Source organism: Peromyscus leucopus, chromosome 4, assembly GCF_004664715.2.
Source record: "Peromyscus leucopus breed LL Stock chromosome 4, UCI_PerLeu_2.1, whole genome shotgun sequence".
Classification (NCBI taxonomy): domain Eukaryota; kingdom Metazoa; phylum Chordata; class Mammalia; order Rodentia; family Cricetidae; genus Peromyscus; species Peromyscus leucopus.
This window is the reverse complement of record NC_051066.1, coordinates 26,921,169-26,941,841: the sequence shown is the minus strand read 5'-3', so window position 1 is coordinate 26,941,841 and position 20,673 is coordinate 26,921,169. Positions and strand designations below refer to the sequence as shown.

General features: G+C 38.6%; 1 protein-coding gene across 7 annotated transcripts in view; it reads right to left on the bottom strand.

The window, feature by feature from the left end:
* The window catches only part of Mbd5 (methyl-CpG binding domain protein 5), a 367,675-nt gene that overhangs the window by 27,029 nt on the left and 319,973 nt on the right, over nucleotides 1-20,673 (bottom strand). For 5 of the 7 annotated variants that reach the window (XM_028879644.2, XM_028879704.2, XM_028879795.2 and 2 more), the window contains 3 exons: nucleotides 9,509-10,534; nucleotides 7,839-8,047; nucleotides 2,705-3,913 (listed from right to left, as the gene is read on the bottom strand). In XM_028879644.2, coding sequence (XP_028735477.1) covers nucleotides 2,705-3,913; nucleotides 7,839-8,047; nucleotides 9,509-10,534 — 2,444 coding nt within the window. Of the gene's footprint in view, nucleotides 1-915; nucleotides 2,604-2,704; nucleotides 3,914-7,838; nucleotides 8,048-9,508; nucleotides 10,535-20,673 lie in introns of those variants that run through there. The other 2 variants (XM_037204752.1, XM_028879987.2) reach the window with 2 other exon arrangements.

The window sequence follows — 20,673 nt, the reverse complement described above, 5'->3', positions numbered from 1 at the left end:
ATGGTTTTAGACAGAACCTGTACTGGCCATCTTCTTTAATCGGGCAAGACTTCCAGTGGAGGAATTAGGACACCAACTCAGCCATAAAACCTTCTACCTACAATTTGTCCTGCTTACAAGATGTGCTGGGCTAATGGTGGTCCAGAAATTGTGAGAGTGGCCAATCCGTGACTGATCCAGCTGGAGACTCATACACCATGAGAGGGAGCTCAACTCTGATGGCCAGGACCCTGAGGCATGTTAGCCCTGAGACCTAGGATAGAACCAAACACGACTGGGACAGGGGTGGGGAGAGTCAATGCAATGATTCCCAATGATATTCTGCTATACTCATAGATTGGTGCCTAGCTCAACTTTCATCAGAGAGGCTTCGCCCAGAAACTGACAGGAACAGATGCAGAGACCCATAGCCACACATCAGGTGGATCTTGGGGAATCCTGCAGGAGAGGGGGAAGAAGGATTGTAGGAGCCAGAGAGGTCAAGGGTAGCACAAGAAAACCCACAGGATCAACTAAACTGGGCTCATAGAGACTGAACCAACAACCAGGAGCCTGCATGGAACTGACCCAGGCCCTCTGCATGTATTTTACAGTTTTGGAGCTTGGTTTTCTTCTGGAACTCCTAACAGTGGGAACAGGGGCTGTCTCTGAGTTTGTTACCTGCTTTTGGGACCCTTTCTTTCCTGCTGGATTGCCTTGTCTAGCCTTAATAGGAGAGGAGGTGCCTAGTCTTACTGCAACTTGATATATACCATGGCTGGTTGGTAACCATGGGAGGCCTGTTCTTTTCTGAAGAGAAACGAAGGAGGAGTAGATTGGGGTGGGGGTTTGGGGAAGAGGGGCTGGGAGGAGAGGAGGGAGGGAAAAATTTGGTCTGAATGTAAAATAAATAAATAAATTTAAAAAAAGAAAAAAAAAACGTATTCAAACAAATATGAAGCAGGAGGCTTCAGTCTGCTGTTTAATGCAAAACGTGTTAAAGGAAGATGATTTGGGGCTTGAGGAGATGACTTTGCAGGTAAAATGCTTGCTTCCCACATATGAAAACTTGCGTTTGGATCTCCACATGAAAGCCAGGCAGGTGTGGTGGCCCACTTATAACTCCAGCTGAGACAGGCCAATGTGCCAGACTAGTTGAAACAAAGGAGCCAGGTTCAGTGAGAGACCCTGCCTCAATATGTACAGTAAATAGAGATTGAGGAAGACACTTGACATCAACCTGGGACCTTCAGGATCTCCCCAGGTGCACATACACATGTGCATGTGCACCCATATATTGTGCCTATGTGACTGTGAACACACATGCATGCCATACAGACTTACTTACATACACAACAATGCATGCCTTTATCTTGTGAGGGCATACAATGGCATCTGGATGCAGACCAGGGCAAGAACCATGTTTGGGGAGGGTGGTAATCTTTCTTTAGGTATATATTTTTACAAAATGGCACCTGAACAGCCTTGGTTCATTCGCACAGAAACTGTAAAGCAGTTTAATGACTCTGTCTTGTATTTAGAGTGGCTCCACTTATAAGAGCCCACTTTTGCTGTTTCTAATTACTTCTTGAACAAACTGTCAAAAATATTTAGCTTTATCAACCTAACAGATGCTCGGCTGGCCTCAGAGAGGATCAAGAATAAAATGTTTTGTGAGTAACAATATGGAATTCATTATCTTATCAAAAGTAGAAACACCAGGCCCAAAGTGTATTGTGACAAGTGTATGTTAGGCACTATAAGCATGAGTTTGAGGACCTCCTGGCCCCTTGACGAAAGACAGTCCTTTTATTGTGCAGGCAAAAATGCTCTTGGTTTCCTGCCATTAAATCTAAGTGCCAGCTTAAGTCTGAGCAGAGTTGAAATCGCTTTGCACAATACCCTCTTTAAGAGAACCATGTATACCTGTAAGAGTGATTTTTTTATTACCTAAGAGGATGAGAAATTCTGTTTCTTCATATGAGGGAATTGGGCATGATTTCTCCTGGTTCAGAAAAAAATGTTTCTATTTACTTTAAACATCCTGCATGTTTCTTGCAGCCAATTGTACCAATTGTAAGAGAGGGCAGACACCCCTACTGATTTCTTCTAAGTCAGATGGTAGTTTATGGGTATATTTTCATTTAATTTATATGGTCAGGTTGTGCTAAGTAGACACAGACTATTGATGTAAACATTTCCACATGTTAGAAAGACCCAGAACTTCCTCTGAATTCAGATGTCACCAGCTGCTTTCTGTAATGGTTTTAACTTCACCCAGATTCTATCAATGCCCCACCTCTGGATGTCACAGGTAAGCGTGTGGAGGAAAGCTGTCTCTTGGCATACCTTGCTCCATGGGAGCAGCCCTTCCTTGGCCATATTTCCCCAGTCATTGTCACTTGCCTTCCTCTATTGAATAAAGAACTATGTAAACACAGAGAAGGCAGATGAAGTTAACAGGATTCTAGAAGTCTGGTTGAGGGTTAGGGGCACCCTGAGCCTAGTGGGTCTGTAAGGTTTTCATGACTCACCCCTTGTCAACATGACATTGGTGACTATAACCATCCCCTCTTCATTTTATGCTCCAGAAGCTTGTGAGACCTCAATGAGTCATGAAGAATCTTAAAATCAAATCCAAAGAATCCAAAGTGATGATAACAAAACAGAATAATTGATATTTGAACAGAGGTTAGTATTTGACAATGGATAAAGATTGGTATACCTTCCCTTCCTCGGGGCTTTGTTGGCATGAATTGTGAACGTCGTCTTCTCTTAGGAATTTTCCAGGCCAGGAAGTCAGTCCTTTGATTTGGCCCCAGACCAAGTCACCAACGTTGAACGTCCTTGGTCTATAGTGTATCAACTCATGTGAAGAGGGGGAGTCCGGATTCCTTAGGTCATCTTCACTACTAATGCTTTTAGCATCTGAGGGACTAGGCACACACCCATTAATGCTTTTGGCATTAAAGTCTCCATTGTAATGAATGTAGTCTTTGACCAGAGAACTTTCCAAACTATTCGAAGAACCTGGAGACTGCCCCTCTAGGACTAGGTCTTGTTTTGCAGTGCCTAGCAGCTCTCCAAAGCCCCGGCTCTGACGAGGTCTGTTTCCATTAATGTGTGTACATCTCTCCACAGTGTTCTCTAGTCTCTCCTTAAAACTCATCATAGTTCTTTTGTAGTTATTATACCTGAAATTTTCCTCCAGAATTTTATCCCCTTGACAATTTCTTGGTGGTAACAGTATTGGGTGCTGTTCCCCAGGTAGAAATGGCAGTGTAGAGACATTGTTGGGCCTTTCATGACAAGGACTACTGTGGATATGGCCTGGATGATCTAAAAATTCCTCATATTTCCACCTGTTCCGTTCCCCTCTGGGACTCTGCTCCCCATCCCACTGTTTTCTGGATGTGTGGCAACTTGCTGACTTGAAATACTCCAACCCATCTCCTTCGCTGGAGTTCTTCCCATGGTCTATGCTCTTGGGCAGCCGCGCTCCTCTTGCGTTCCTCAGCCTGCCATCGTGGTCCATTCCTCCCACGCTCCGCCCATGAATGACCGCGCTCACAGCGCTGGACAAGTTCAACGGGTCACCAATAGAGGCAGTGAAGGCACTCATGGCACTCAGAGCAGGAACAGGGCTGATCTGAGTTGTACTGTTGACAGCAGTCGTGATGACAACCTGCATCCCTTTGCTGGCCGCATCGACAACTGCTTTGTAAATGGCATCTACAGAGGCATCGCCTTGGCCACCCATAACAAGGCCGTCTTTCACTGGCTGACCAAGGGATGGGTCAGTCCTTGGCTGCAGCTCACACGGTGTATCTTGGAAATGTGGAAGTGCAGGGTTTGGGTTCTCAGGAAGTGCTGTGAGCCCCGGCTGAGTGTTTATTCTTTTATTCAGAAGAGCTGCATCTCCTTGCATCCTCACCTTAAATAGATAGGAAACAGGGAGAAAAGGAGGGAGAAGAGGCAGGGAGGGGGGAGAGAGAGAGAGAGGAGAAAAATTTAAAGCTCTTAAAGAGGAAGATCATAATTCCAAGAGTCACCAAAAGACGAACAACTGACAGGAAAGTACAAAGGACAAGAATCAAACCGAAAGGGAAAATCATTCTTTATAGAAAACCTTACACAGCCATTATATTTTTATATTTGGGTAATTGCTTTAGCTGAAATAATTCAACAGATACCTTTTTAAACTTATCACTGCCAAACATTTCCTAGAAAAATTAAACTTGAGGGAGCTGGACACAAGGTGCTCCTAGGTGACGACACTGCTTGCCCACACTGGTCTTCCAGGTGTTTGAAACTGGAAATTCAAGTTGCAGATGACCAAAGAAGCCAGATTTTTAAAATGATTGGTAACTAATGATTATATTTAACTGAGCAAAATAGAAGATAAAATAAAAATAAATTTCCTTCCTAACAATGCATTACTTTGATGACATTACATATTCAATTTTATTTATTTATTCATTATTGTGTACATGATCTATGTGGGCACATGTGTGGAGGTTAGAGAACAGTTTTTTTTTTGGGGGGGGGTTGTTTCTTTCCTTTCAACTTTATGTGGTTTTGGGGATTGAATTCAGGTTGCCAGGCCTATAAGACAAAAGCCTTTGTCTTCTCTAAGCCATCTCGCCAGCCACACATGATACTTCTTGAAGTCTTCAGATGGGGTCGTGATTCATGCTCCTCAGCCTTATCCAGCCACTGCCTGAGGTACATCCTCATGCTGCCAAAAAGGACACTGTCTATAGAGTGATTCTTAGACAGGAAGAGGTCAAGGGAGAGGATTTCTGTACAGGAAGCATTACTGCAGCTTGAAAACTTCCTGTGGCTTTTCTAATTTCACTAACACCACGTAGGAATTAGTGCTACAGCCCTTAGGTCCCTCGGTCCTGCAATCATAATTTCTGCTCAGTCCTGGCCCGGTGACAACTCCCTTCTGGTCTCTGCCTACTTCCTTACTAAACCAGCACCTAGGACTCAACGGCTCATAGGCCACTCTTTTGCTACCACCCCCTGTCTATACTTGCCAGATAAAACCTAAATCTTGGATCATTTTAACTACTGGTTTTGTCTATATCCACAGGAAGGTGAAGTATTTTATGAATAGGAATGTATGGTTTCCAAACTGCATGATGGCCTGTTGCTTCTTCAATCCTATGATCTTCCAGTCAGATATCATTTTCTCCACAACTCCACAAATCTTCTATCTCTTCACACTAACTGCCATATCATCTCACACCCTATTCTCAGTAGATGGCCCATGGTGAGATGTGTTACACTGTGATATTCACTGATCCTTAATAGCACATATCTCCCAGCGGTTACGTCTCTCTTAGATCTTGTCCAGTTTTCCATCTGCTCTATGGATGGAAGTTCTCCACTTCTCAGGGATCTTGCTTTCTTCTCTTCATGTTTACTTTCATATACTTTTTTTTGACCTTCCTTTTAGCATATAATGTTATGTGCATACCTCCCCATGTAGAAGGTTAGTGCTCAACCCAACGTTCCCTTGGAACACTACTCCAGGTCTCTTGCTCCTCATAGTTTGCTTTTTGAAGCAATAACTCATCTGGTAATTCTCAATGTCCCATTCATCATTCTAACCATTGCAATCTGACTCTGCTCCCTCCATACCCCCTAAACTGCATTCTGCTGAGACGCTCTCATGTCTAATGAATCAACTTCAGGCTTTAGCTTGTTTTCTTGGTGATATAGGTAGGCACATATTCCACTATGAATTAATTTACTACATATACGTGAATATTTCATTATTGGTGAAAGAGATATTCATCACCACTCTTTACCCAGCTCAATACTTTTATATCCTAGTCTAATCTTAATTCCTTTCTCAGAGGAAACCAGTGCTGTAGAGCATCCTGATTAACACTTAAAAATATTAAAGCATGTAGGTCAATACCTAGTTTCTCTTCTTCCTTCCTTCCTACCCTTTCAACATATATAAAAACGTACTGTGCCAGTCTTCTGCCAATACTAGTGTTAGAATTTTGTTGTCTTGCAGGACTCTTCATGTTGGATTAAATAAGTCTACCTAATCGTTTAAGCTTTTATAGATGGGCATTATGTAACATAATTATTTTCTGACTGGTGAATAGCTATGTGGCTCTTAATTTCTGATTCCATGTTATAACGAATGTTTTGTCAGGTGTTCCTCTGTTCACATTTGAAGATTTCTCTTACGTCAACATATATGAATTGAACTTCTGGACTAGTAGACATATATGTATATATATGTATATATATATATATATATATATATATATATATATATATATATATACACACAAATATGCTTCAAAACTTGATAAACTACCAAATTATCATCCAAAGAAAATGAGCCAGTGTGGTGATATTCTATTTGTGCTGAAATGTGATATTTTATTTGTATGTTAGTAAGTAAAGTTGCCTGGAGATCAGAGGCCATTTAGCCATAAAACAAAAGTCAGGTAGTGGTAGTACACGCCCTTAATCCGATCACATGGCAGGCAGTCTCTGTGTGGTCAAGGACACAGCCAAGCATGGTGACATGAACCTTTAATCCCAGTACCAACCACAGAGATCTGGAGGTCTGTATAGACAGACAGTGATGAGGAAGTCATGTGGCTGGGCTTAGAGCCAATGAAAAGACAAAACAGAAAGGCAATACAGTCACAGGTTAGATGGGAAGAAGCTCTCTCTGCGGAAGCTACTGCTGGTGGTAAGCTAAAACTAGTCATGGCTACTGCTTTGATCTCTTTGGCTATTACCTCTGTATTTGGCTCTGTGTTTCTTATTTAATAAGACCATTTAGAAATTCATCTACAAGCCAGGCTGAATATGCAGCTCAGTGGCAGAGCATTTCTCCAGCATGTACAAGGCCTTAGGTCTGACCTCCATCACAAAAGAAAAAACAGGCTAACAACGAAAGCGAGAATTTCTTCCTACCTTTACCAGCAGAGGGTACCATCAATCTGACATACACAGTAATGTACACAATTGTTTATTCTTTTCATATTTATGAATAATTCATATTTCATCTTCTATGAATTGTCTATTTAGATTTATTCCCTATTTCCTTGTCAGTGATCCTCTTTTCTTCCTGATTTATAGGACGTATTTTAATATGAGAGGTGTCAATTATGTGGTCTGAATTATGTGTATATTTCTTGACATTTGGTTCATCTCTAACTTTAGAATATCTTTGATCATATAGAAATTAAATTTTTTGTTTTGGTTACACATTTTTCTTTTGACCTACTGGCTTGATGTCTTGATTAAAAAGCTTTCTCTGTTTTATTATTTATAGTCTGTGATGGTGCATGCCTACAAGTCCAGCATGATGGAGTGTGAGAAGGAGGATGCAAATTCAAGACTGGCTAGCTTGTACTACATAGTGAGCCCCGCCCTTTTTTTTTTTTTAAAAAAAAAAAAACTTGTACATTTTAGTCTCACATTTATATAATATCACTCTTTCTTTATAATCTTTAATATATTAGGCATCTTTGTAGACAGAGAAGACCAGGTGGCCTAAGCCAGGAAGATGGAGTGTGGTAAGAGCTAACACTGAAGGAAGTGGGGATTAATCACAATGTGGGCACAAGGCACAAAAGGGCCGAGGAGGGTAGAACTACCAGGTTTTACTCACAACTCCAAAAAGACTACTGCTTTATACAAAATAAAGTTATATTTAAACAAAAGCCTGGAATGTTTAACAATCCTCATTAGTAAGAAAGAACCATCAGTAGACTCTAAAGGGCATATAATCTACTTTTTCATTCCCCCTGTCTAATTATTTCAATAAAACCAGACATTGTTTTCAGCTAAAATCACATGTGGGAGGAAAGTACCTGGAAGTTCTGAAACAGACAAGCCATGGGGTTACTGTTAGCTGGGCAAGGGACTGCGGGCTGTCCTTGGAAGGCCTGGAGATTCTGGTGTCCCTGGAGAAGGTGCTGTTGTTGTTGACTCGGAGGAAACATCTGATTGCTGTTTAACAGCGATTGTAGATGACTCAGTTGATGGTTATTCAAAGAATTGTTTATTGATGATATATCACCTACAGTTTTGAAAATATAAAGTATAAGTCAATGTGTTTCTTCAGAGATCTTATGGTTATTTTTGCACCTGAGAACTCCTGAAACATGAACTAAAAGCTGAACTTACGTGGGTATTTTGGTTATTTTTATCAGCCTTACTTATCCATAAATGTACCTTTAGCATTTAGTTTTATCTGCATGATTAGCCTTGTATTTTATACCACATAAAGACTACTTAGTCATTAATGTTAAGCTTCAGAGTTAAATGATTCCCTACGGCTATTAGTTATAGAACAACTACAATTAAAGGTTGAAAAATTTCCTAAGGAATCATAAGTAGTTGACAAGGAGACAAAGAGTGGGTATGAGATTGTCTCACTTATAAAATTTCAGTTTTAAGTTGCAATCAACAATAAATACCACCAAATAAAATTAGAAGCTTAGTTTAGAAATATGCATTTTGTTTTGCATTAAAATGTTAGCTAAAATTAAAACTATAGAGAAACCTAACAATACAAAAGAATTAATTCACTGCTCTAGTTGTCATAAAGATTTTAAAATCAGTGACATCCATGGATAGCATTAATAACTGGTTGTATTTATATTTAAAATTCAGAGTTGTTTTAAATTGTTAAATTTTTTGAGAACAGTTTTGTAACAAGACATATATGTCTACTATGATTTTTGAGTTATTTAACTATAACTATTTTAGGTCTAGACAGAACTAATTGTGCTGCATTATAAAAGTTTCCATAAAATACAGCCATTGGAATAATGAGTTTTGTAGTGCATCAAGACGCTCTTGATACCATCACGTACATTTGCTTCTGTTTCCGGGTTTCATGGACATATCCTGTACTTCCCCCTGTTGTTATCTGCACCCATCATTATAAATACTTGACATTATTTTCAACTTTTTTTTGATAAGCTAATCTATGTGAAGGACTTTATTTTTATGGTACAAATACATACGTATAAAAACAATTCTGAGGAAATCTAGATTTATATAGAGGGACAGTTTCCTTGATCTTGGGGAAACCTCAGCTTGGAGTATTTTGATGCCTGGCCTTTTTAGCTCGGCTTCTCAGGGTTCCCCTGGATCCTAGTGCAGCTGCTCATCCCAACCCTGTGATGCCACGCCAAGTAAAACAGAAGTAAAGGAGCTTTACAAGATGCAGACTGCTCTTAGCTGAAGAGAATGGAGGGTCGGTTAGGTTTAGGTGGCATCAGAATTAGAAGATAAGAGAAAGCAGATTACAGTGGTATTTAGTAATGCTAGAATTGGAGAAAATGAAAAAGCCATTTCATGTTTGTTTAGCTATAGTTTTGTGTGAGTGTTGTTATATTTAATTCCTTAAATAAGCTGTGACATAATAAAAACATTTTTAAAAATGGTGTGACAAAATGGAGTTTTAAAAAGGAGAAAAGAGAATTAGAAAAACGTTTCTTAAAAAAAAATTTGTGAAAAAAAATTAACTTACCAAGCAGACCTGTCCCCAGTAGAGGGTTAAGTAGCTGTGGCACCACAGAGTTACTGTTGAGTTTAGCTGGACCAGGTGGATTCCCAGCATTATTAGATATATTCAGCAATGTTTCTGCCATTGACACCACTGCTGTCCCACCAAGTGTTGAGACAGTCAGTGCTGCCACTGCTGATGATGTAGTGGTTGTGGTAGTGGTTGCCTGGGAGGAGGTTGCTATGGAAACCTCTGGATGATTAGCGGTGTTGGCCGATGCCGAGTTCAGGACACCTCCCAACAGCTGGGGATTCAAGGCCATTAATCCTGAGGCCCCAGTGACAGCTGGGAGGAGCAGGGGGTTAAAAGTAGTGTCACTGCCTGTAAAGCTCGGTAAAGGGTTTCCCAGGGGGCTGGTTAAAAGGGTCTCAGCTCGGCTGTTGTCTGACTGATTGCTTGGCAAACGGTCTGGTGGGGCTGTCATCTGTGTTAATAAGGGTAAAGGGGTATTTTGCTGTTGCAAAAGATCTGAGATGGTCAGATTGAGAGATGACAGGGGAAGCATGGCAGCTGCTTGGGCTTGGTTCTGGAGCAGGGCTGCTAAAAGCTGAAAGTGAACAGGCTGTAATACCTGCCCATCCATGTCACCGGAGAGAAAGGCTAAAGCAGCGTTTACATTCGGGTGGAGGAAACCTAAAGGGTGGAGGTTGATCTCAGACTTGCCTTCTCCTGCTGAAGGCTGGAGGATATTTAATAGATTCTGGTTTAGGAGATGCTGTTGATTCACTGGCAAAGAGATAGGTAGAGAACTGAGGAGGCTGGGGTTCAAGGGGTGTGGAAGATGGTTGTTTGCAGTGCTGTTGGATGGAAAATGAAGGGCATGCTCCTGGCCAACAAAAGGAAAATCACTCCCAATGGGCAGCTGACTCTGCAGTGGGTGTCCAGCTGCGGTGGTGACTATGACACCATCTTGGAGAACAGATGTTGTCTTTGTGATGGCAGGGTGGTTGCTGCCAGCTACAGCTATGGAGGATGGTAGGCTTGAACCACCTAAAATGAGAAAAAAGAAACACAGCCATTAGTTGTGGACAAGATGACACATGACGTTTCCTAAGATACATTTCCATCTGTTCTACTGACTTCACTGTAAGTAGATTAACTGTATCATAGATGATTTGACATCTGCTAATGGAACTTAACTCACTTTGAAAATAAGTGTACTGAAAAGTGTGCTGAAAAGCAAAAAGGCTTCTGTTCATAGCTCCACAAAGTGAAGCTGGGCAAGGATGTTACATTATAGCTCATGCATTGTTTGTTACATAAAAGCTTCCATTTTTTCCCAAAATCATACCTTTTCACTTAATAAAGGTGTTTGGTCTTATTTATAAGATACTACTTTCTTTTAATGAACAAAACAAATTCCCTTAAAACAAGGAAGTACATGAAACATAAAGCAGATAATAAAAATTACCTATGTTAATACAAAATATCAAATACTTTATTGTATAGCTTTCTGATTTTCCATTCCAGTATGTATATATATATTCAGGTGTATACACACACACACATACACACACACACTCACTCTCTCTCTGTCACACACACAAAACCATGTATTTTCAAAACAAAACAGAACTGTGCTATAAGTTTATAACTTTTCATTTATCAATTTAGTGAATACTTTTCCCTTGTTAATTGATATATACTGAATCATTTTACTAGTTTTGAGTATATTAGTATATGATAATTTAACCACCGTATAATCATGAATGTTTTTGTTTTCAGTTATTTTGCAATATTTTGAAAACAATTATTGTTGACACTTCAATAAATATTATTATTAATGTATCTTTTCAGTTGCCTACTTTTTTTTTTTTTAAAGACAGGCTCTCACTGTGTAGCCCTGCTTGACCTGGAACTCTTTATGTAGACCAGGCTGGCCTCGAACTCACACCACAGAGTCTCTGCTTCCCAAGTGCTGGGATTAAAGGTGTAAGCCACCACACTGGGCTGCACAATTATTTTCAAAGGATACATTATTGAACATGAAATTTCAGAGTCACAAACCTTTACATATATATATTGTCAAACTGCCCTCAAAAGAAATAGATCAATACACATTCAATTTATATTCCTTTAAACTGTGTATAATAGTGCTTATTTCTCACCAACACAATATTATTGCTTTTAACAGTGAAAAAATAATTGATTAATAATCTGTTATTCTGATAGTATATGAATGTTTCCAAAACTGTGCAATAGTAAAAATATGGTATTTTCTCGTTTTCATCAAATGGAAGTGTAAAAAATTTTCTTTTAGTTATTTTTTAAAACTATGTAGTAAAATAACTACATTTACTAAGCTATGCTGATAAAGTTTAGCATTTATATTTTGATTTCCATCACCACATATAAACACAGTGGTGAGCATTTTCTCATATACCTTGCTACTGATTTGTGTATGTGCGCACACATGCATGCAAGTGTTTGTGTGTATAATAGGTAATTAAACCTAAACCCTCAAACACCAGAACTACACCACCAAGTTTTCTTATTTTCAGATAGGGTTTTCTCAAGTTGCCCAGATGGCCTCAGGTTTATGATCCTCCTGCCTCAGTTTTGTGGATACTAGGATTCCAGGCACATACCACCACACCCAGCTATCATGGATTTTCTCCTAAGGAAGTTTATTTCAAAGTGTTCATAGAAAAAATTTCCATCATTGTTATGATTGCTATAAGAATCAAAAACAGGTAAAAAAAGGCTTGTCAGTTGAATAGTCTATACAATATAACAGGGGTTTCGTTGCTATTATTCCTGACATCAGCAGGATGGTGGTGAGGTGGTACCAGTGTAACTCAAATCAGTACTACCAACACCACCTTCAAAAAGCTGCTAGAACAATGGTTTCTGTTTTCCCATCTGTCATTGTCTGATTTTTTAAAAGCTCTCAGTGTTTTATTTAAAGGCTGAGATTAAAAAAGTTTTTGAACATATATAAATATTTATGAAATATTATCATGAAATAATGACATGTTCACAAAGATTAGGGTAAGAAGACATACAGAATGCTGAAGTAGGCACACGGTATACAACTCTTTAAATAATTCAGACTTTTTTTTCACAAAACAATCAACACCTTAAATATTTCATTGCTTCTTAAAATTGCCATTTCCATACATACAGTTCATCATTTGCATCTGGAAGGCATCTTTGAAATGAGCCAGTGAGTCTTATTTACTAGGAACCACTATCACTGTCAATTTTTCTACCTGCTAAATAATAATGACATACTTAAATGTGGAGCTCGCCATTCCTCTGACCACATGCAGAGTATATTTTCAAAATATTTAGCATATATGTAGCAAGGCTTTGTAGATGATGGTTTTCCTTAGAGATTATTTTTTATTACTTTAATTTGCCACTGAGAAGCATCCATATTTATGATTCAAGGAAGTAGTCATTTGAGGATAACACTATTTTAAAAGCTCTCCATCTAAATATTCTTGAGAAATTATAATTAAAAGCACAGTCACTGTGGATTTTCTTTCTTTCTTTCTTTTTTTTTTAGCCTGCCAACAAGAAAGGATGAGTCTGTAAGCTTTATAAAGGCAAGATGTGGATCCAACACACATATAAAAATAAATATATATATTTTAATTTTCTCCAATTTCTAACAAGTAGACAAATTTCAGCAAACAGGTACATTCTGTTGGAGAATAGGGTTGAAATAGTGACACAAGTTTAAAAATCTTGCCGTTTTTCTTGCAGAAACTCAGAGTTTAGGCAAAGTGGTAAATGCAGAAATTTTCCTCTCTTCCCCTCTCTCAAATGTGTAATTACAAGGCAGGAATTTGTGAATGTTGAGGTATGTATTAGCTAGGATAACAAGACTGCAACATGGTAAGGGCTGTAACAGCTATATAGACTACACAGGATGGGGACAATTATAAAACTGATGGTCTCTGAGGAGATGGCACAAATGAGAAAACTAAACATTCGATCAGGCATCTGAGAGATGAAAAGAGGTAAAAAGTACTTCTAAGTAGAAGCAAAATAATTTTTTAAAATACTGAAAGTCGGATGTAGGATGAGATTTGTGTTTCACAAATGCCAGTATCTGAAACGTGTGTATGGTGTTTACATACCCTGACTCCCTCAGTCCACAGTCAAGCCCGCCAGTTTACCATGTATTACCAGTAAATACATCCGAGTACATATTTTTAAACCATTAAAGACAAATATCACTTTTTATTTCTCTCTGTATCTCAAAGACGTAACAGTCATGTCACATGGTTGAATTCAAAAAGCGTTTGTTGGTTTAATGAATCTGGTGAGATCCTAATATTTGCACTCACATCTATAAGGGAGGTAATGTAATGTAGACACGGAGGAGGTAAGAATTGACTTTCCAACTCATTGGTCCAGTGCCAGGAGATAGGGGACACTACACAGGAGGTGGCTTGAAGATGACAAATTACTTGAGAAGGCTCCCAAGTTCCTCAGGAAGTTAAAAGTCACCTCACAGCAGGGGACTTCCACCTCAAGGACAGTCATTCATTAATGCACAGTCATTCATTAATGCACAGAGTCAAAGAGAACCCTGAATTTGCATGGATTTTTATATGGGAGGGCAATTTAAAGAATACTTATCACTAACTGTAAACAGGCAATATTTTGTGAATCCATTTCAGACTTACGCATAAAAACCTATATCCTGTTAAAGTATGTAAGGGAAGTGTTTGTTAAAGTAGGTTTTTTTTTTTCTTTTTAAAAAGATGAAAATTTAATCAAACATTATCAATAATCAAAAGGCATCTGGGAATTTGGAAGAAGTTAGCAATTTCCAGTCATTTAATTAATAAGGAAACATAAGATTACTTTGTGTCAACCGCTACAAAGTGACAAGTTCTTTTCCTGGTTGTGTTCTTTTTGAAGTAGGAGAAAGGGAAAGCCACTCAAGTGGTACCAGGTCCCTAGCCTAGACCTGCAGAGGTAGGCAGTCTAGCGTGGTGAGGGAATGACTATGCTACCTTGCTCAGTGAGGACTGCACAAAGATCTTATGCACAAACAACTCAGATTCTCATGTACAGGGTGTGTATATACAAGTAACATAAAAATTATGACTAATTTAGTTCTTAAGATGTTTCATTTGCTTTAGTTTAAGAATTGCTCCTACCTCTTCAGATTTACCTCATTGGACAAAGACATTCCTTGACAGAAGTTCACATTGTCAGAAGTTTACATTGTGACTGACTCTTGTATGACTGCCTCTGAAATATTAGTACTAGTAATATTTCCACGTATGTGTACAAAAAAAGAAAAAAGAAAGAAAAGAAAAAAAGCCCACACCAAGTAGATCAAAGAAGTGTTTAAAAATGTCATTAACTTGGTTCATTTGACTCCAATTTTAAATAAGCATTATTTTGTGCTAAAAACCTTTCTAAACTGAAGTGGCCAAATACTGACTTTTTATCCATGAAACTCAGGAGCTTAAGGAGTAAGTCTTATGAAAAACATTCCTCCACTGTTTCAACTTTATTATTTACTTTGCTAACTGTATTTTCATTGCATCTAGGGTCAGAAGTAATCCTTAATAAAAATAAATCCTTCCAGAGATAAAATATCATGGCCTAAGTGAGTTTAATAAATATCATTTACTTCTCAGTCCCATTGAAATCTGAAAAAATGTCCTGTACATTTAGAGGGCTGATTTGTAATGATAATAACATAATAAGTTGAAAGATAACTTTTATGAGAAGTCTAGGTGTCCCAGTGAAGCTTTATGAAAATTCTCCAGCTTCAGTAACAGCCACAGCAATGAGCATTTACAAAACCACATCAACTTCACCTTCCTGCTTTGGGTTCTAATGCAGACTCTTGACATTCGTAGACATTCCTGTCTAAGCAAGAGGAAGACAGGGGAAGGGACCTATGGCGACTCTTTTTCACAGGGGAGAATGGGTCCCCAAACGAAAGCACACTGAAGGTGGAGAAGGGGAAAGAAGCAATTGCAGGATCCCAGGAGAGGGTCCTGGCCTTTGAGGGCTAAGATGCTCGAGAAGAGAAAGGAGATCGTAAAGAGATGTGGCTTAAATTGAGATGTTAAGGAGATCAGTTTCTGGATGATGATGAAATGAAATCAGAGAAATAGAAAAGATTGTGAGTGATTATATTGTATCTCTCCTTTCTTTTGTGGTGCTGGGGATGGAACTTCAAGGATGCTCTGCAGCAGTTCTAACCCTAAGCTACATCCCCAGTCTGTTTCCTTTGTTAACACCCAGAACCTATTGGAATTACTTTTAAAACATATGGAAAATGTCAGATTACTCAAGTAGCAAAGTTCATTTGTTTTTAGGTAAGCAGGGTATTTGTGTGATTGCAGACTTGAAAAAGGAGGTTAAATCTCTTGGTGAGATTTGTTTTCTGACCATGCATGAGTGAGTTAAAAATGCATCATTAGTTACCAACTAGAAGTTTCATTTCAACACAGTGCTGGATTTTTAATATAGTCAACTTTGTATCCTATTATATCCTGTTTTATCTGCAGCTATAAAACAGTGCCTAGTTTCTCGTAGGTGCTCAATAAACACTGAATTAATTACTTCACGAACATTGTAAAACTATTGCGACATGCCAATGAACCTCAAAAATCAATTTATTATGCCCAACTAGTATTTTCACGAGTAAAATACAAAATTTGGAAAATATTGTAGTGCTATTTTTGAAAACTGTTTCTAATAGCTTATAACATCAGAGCTAGGGGGTGCTACAAATCATTTCGCTGTGTCATGACTATGGCTAAACATTTATGTGGAAGATGATGGAGTGAGGCTGAAAATACCAAACTACCAGTGTCTGCATAAAACTTTCATTTGTGGACTGCAATGCCAGTTATCTAAAAACTTAACTGTGCATTTCTATATGAGTAGATGACATGGAGGACAGTTTTTGCAAGAGTGTGTTCTCTCCTTCCCCATGTGGGTCCTGGGGATCCAACTAAAATGGCCAGGCTTGGCAGAAAGCACTTTTACCTGCTGAGCCATCTGGCAGGTGCCAGTGAGTCTCGTATTCTGGGAAGAAACTTTCAGGGCCGCTTTAGGATGAGGTCTCTGAGGGATGGTCTACCCAGTTGTGCTGGGGGCCATTGTTAGACTAAGGTGTGAAAAGCGTTCCTGTGGAGTTGTGCTGCCTATTGCCCCACACCGAGTTGCTGGAGGAATGTCCATACCTGTGCCCATAGTATCTCCAGGGACCACTGCCAACCTCAGGAGTCTTTCATCAGCTCTTTTGGATTTCTATTTTTAGTTTCTAGTTTGTGAAAGGTGAGTTTTTACTTTGAATTTGTAAGACGTCCAATAATAAAAAGTATTTTTTACTCTTTGCTTGGCTGGCACTGATACTGCTAAATTCCCAGAATGTAAGACCCTCGCAATTCTGAATTATTTAGTACTACATGAATGTGGAAATGAAATCTACTTTGATAGGGATGTATTTTAGCATTATTTTCATAAGCCAAGTTTTTGCAGGGTTGATACTGCTTCTTAGAATCTGGATTCTTTCTGAAACTACTTAAATGTTTTGGGACTAGATTTTAGTAAATAATAGCTTAGGTATCTCCTAGAGAACTGAAAGATTGACAGCTGTATAAGAGCTTAATATATTACAATGGAATAAATTTCTCCCAACTAGTACACTAGAACAATTTATTTCTTTAAAGATACAAAATAGATCATTGAATCAGCAAACATCGTATCGCTCCGAGTTTCATTATCACTCTTGATTACATAGACTTAATCAATGTCTGAAGTAAAAACATATTTTAACTCCTTCTATATACAAGAAAACACTAAACCTGTAATATGTAAACAAAGCAAGTGGTGTAACCCTGGTATAAGGACCTTCTGAAGGACCGAGACAATGCCTATAGTAAAAACATCTTTCAACAAAAAAGGGTTCATTCTGCAAAAATTTAATCAAGAAAAGATTTTCAACCAGTTTGGTTGTCTGGCTGAATAACAAGAACACAGACCACTTTAAACTTGCAAGTCACGTGCATTATAAGCGGAAGAAAATACAGGCTTTGAAGAACCTGCTAGTTTGAAATGCATTTAAAAGAAACCAGCTCAAGTTAAGTTACAATTGTCCCAGTGCCCCCGCTGCCTTCTTCAGGCTGACAAATGTCCCACACCTGTCTCTTCAACACTCTCTTCTCTACCTGTCTGCACTTGTTATCTCCGAAAGTGTAGGGTGCAACTTCCCTTTGCTTTGTGTACTGGCGTGTTACAAGAATAAATAAACACATAGAGCTAAAACTTAAATACATCAGTATTTTTACACTAAGTAGTTTTTCTGTGATCTCACTATTTCACTGTCTTATACCTACCATTAGCTGTCCTGAGTTTCAAATGTATTTTGTGCTGAAAATTTTCATTGCAGTAAAAATATACATACACACTTACATATGTAAATACTCATGAACATGTGTTTATTCATAGGTTTATTTATATCCTGAAGAGTTAATGCATAGAGTTTAAGAGTTAAGGCAAATAAATGTGTTATAGTTTCTCTTCTCTCACAAATCCATACTCTTGTCCCTCAGAGCATTATAATTTCATGTAGTTAAGTAGAGTTGATTGTTTTTAATTAGGAAAAGGAAGTATTTTATAGCAAAAATAGTTTAATGACTTTATCATATGGGAAACAGGATGGTTATTATTAAGTATGTTCATACAGTAATTTAAATACTTCTGTTTGTACTCTGTGAAAGGTCACAGGACCAAGGGAGGGGCTAGTTGTGAGGATGTAGGCAGGGCTTGAGTTATGGTACAGGTATTTGTTAAGATATAGGCCTACTGAAGTTTGCTGGCCAAGGACACTTGATTTCTGATCCCTCTCTAAACCAGACCACTACATTTAGGTGTGAATTTTGTCTCTCTTAAAAAAAACTGAAAATTTTGCATACATGTAATGTGTGTGTGGGTATGAGTTTGTGGGTGTGTGCAGGAGAATACATGTGGAGTTTGGAGGTCAATGTGAGCTGGTTTCCTTCATTGTTCTTCATAGTACTTTCTTATTAAATCCGAGGCTTACTGATTAAAAGCTTAGCTGGTCACCAAGCCCCAGGAGTCCTTCTGTTTCTGCCTTCCCACACTAGGATTATAGGACTGTGCTACCATGTATGGCTTTTCACAAGGGCATTGGGGCTTAAGCCACATACCCTTCACTGACAGAGCTGTCTTCCAGGCCCCTGGCGTTTATTTTAAATGTCCACTAATTACATATTTCCAGAAGAGTGCGTTTGGCACTCTGTGACTGGATGGGTCTGAGGACTTGGAGGTCTGGATTTCAGATCCACCAGAACATTGCTTGACCATTTAAGCATATCACCAAGGATCTTACTGTTAGGAACTAAAAAATTTTTTCACTGGAAATAACAGGCTTGTCTTACAATTTGATATTCAAAAGAGACACTTGCACACACTTCAATATAGAATATTCATAAGCATTCATGAAAAGGTAACTTAAAAACACTCAAGAGAATAAAACACATAGCCTTACAATTTCAGAATAAAGAAATTTAGTATTTTTCATATATTCGCCACAATCTTTGCCTGTAATTCCTATAACTGAACTGTATATTTAAAAATGTGAACACAGAATGCACATATAGGCTTGCAAACCAATATTTTTAGTTTTTAAGATAGAATGATTCTCCTTAAAGGAGATTTTGAGTGGCTAGAGAGATTGTCAGTGGGTAAAGGCAACGACCATGCAGGCTTAGCCACTTGAGTTCAATCTCTGGGGCCAACATAAAGGTGGAAGTAGAGGACAGACTTCATCCGAGTTGTCTTTGACTTCCACACATGTGCTATGGCATGTGCGTACCTTCCCCACATCATATACACACAATAATACTAAAAAGAGATTTTGAAAATTAATTATCTATTGAATTAAGCATGAGAGCAAGTCATTTCTTCATGTCTTCCTGCCCTATTTCTGACCTGTTATTTAAAGGACTGAACAAGGCACTGGAGTGAGGAGGTCACCTGAGCTGTGCTTACACTGTGTTAGGAAAGTAGAGGGACCGTGATTTCTGTCCATCTGCCACTGTACCATGAAGCCATGCAAGCAGAAAAGAGCTGCACTCTACTGCTTCAAAGGCATACAGAAACATCACCCACAGGGACCCGTTCCTGGGTCAGTTAGGAAGGTCACAAATGTGGTACACATATGTGGGGAATTCTCTTGATATTCTGAACAGCTCATCTGTACTGACAGAAACATTTTAATCCTGTGTTCTATGATATCAGACTCCAAAGATAGAAAACAAAAAGAACTTGCTTTTACCTAAAAGTATATTAAAAAATATACACATGTGGATTGCCATATGACTTAATGTGCTAACTATCTGAAAAGGAAAACAGTGTTTCTGGAGACTTAACATTTAGATGAACTTGTGTAGCTGGGAAAGTGGTATTTTGGGACCAGATAAACCTGAGTTCTACTCCTGGTTCAGTCATAGGGCTTTGGATAGTGAGGTTCTCTGAGGTTCAAGTTTTTCATCTGTAAAATGAAGACGTTTTATACCATGGACAACTATACAGATCATGAATAATACTAGTGGACCACTTGGCACACAATAATAGGTAATCCATGATAGCTATATGCAGCACTTTACAAATAAAATATGATAGCACATGCTTTCAATCCCTGCATTCAGGAGGCTGAGACAGGAAGATCATGAGTTTGAGGTCAGCATGAGCTATGTTCCTTACCTCTAAACAACAGCAAAAGACCAATTACTCTCACAGAGAAAGCTGTACTGCCCTGTTGCCTCATTCTGACTGCCCAACCTCACTGCTCAATGAGTACTAATGAAGGAACAAGTACCAGTGTAAACAGGTATTTATGCTAGGCAATTATGACAGCATGTTCAGGTGACATAATTCACTTCATGACCAGAAGAATTATGGGGGTAAAGTTCTTCTCAATATTTATCTCTCCAAAAGAGTTCATCAGTAAATCAACTCCTTTTCATAAGCAGCTGCAATCAGTTCTATATATAGTAATTATTATTTAATTTTACTAGGTCTAATATTTTCAAATTATTAACTGACCTAGATTTTTACCATGTATATGTCATGTTAGCCTACACATGCTCAGTCACATCCATCACACTGCCTAA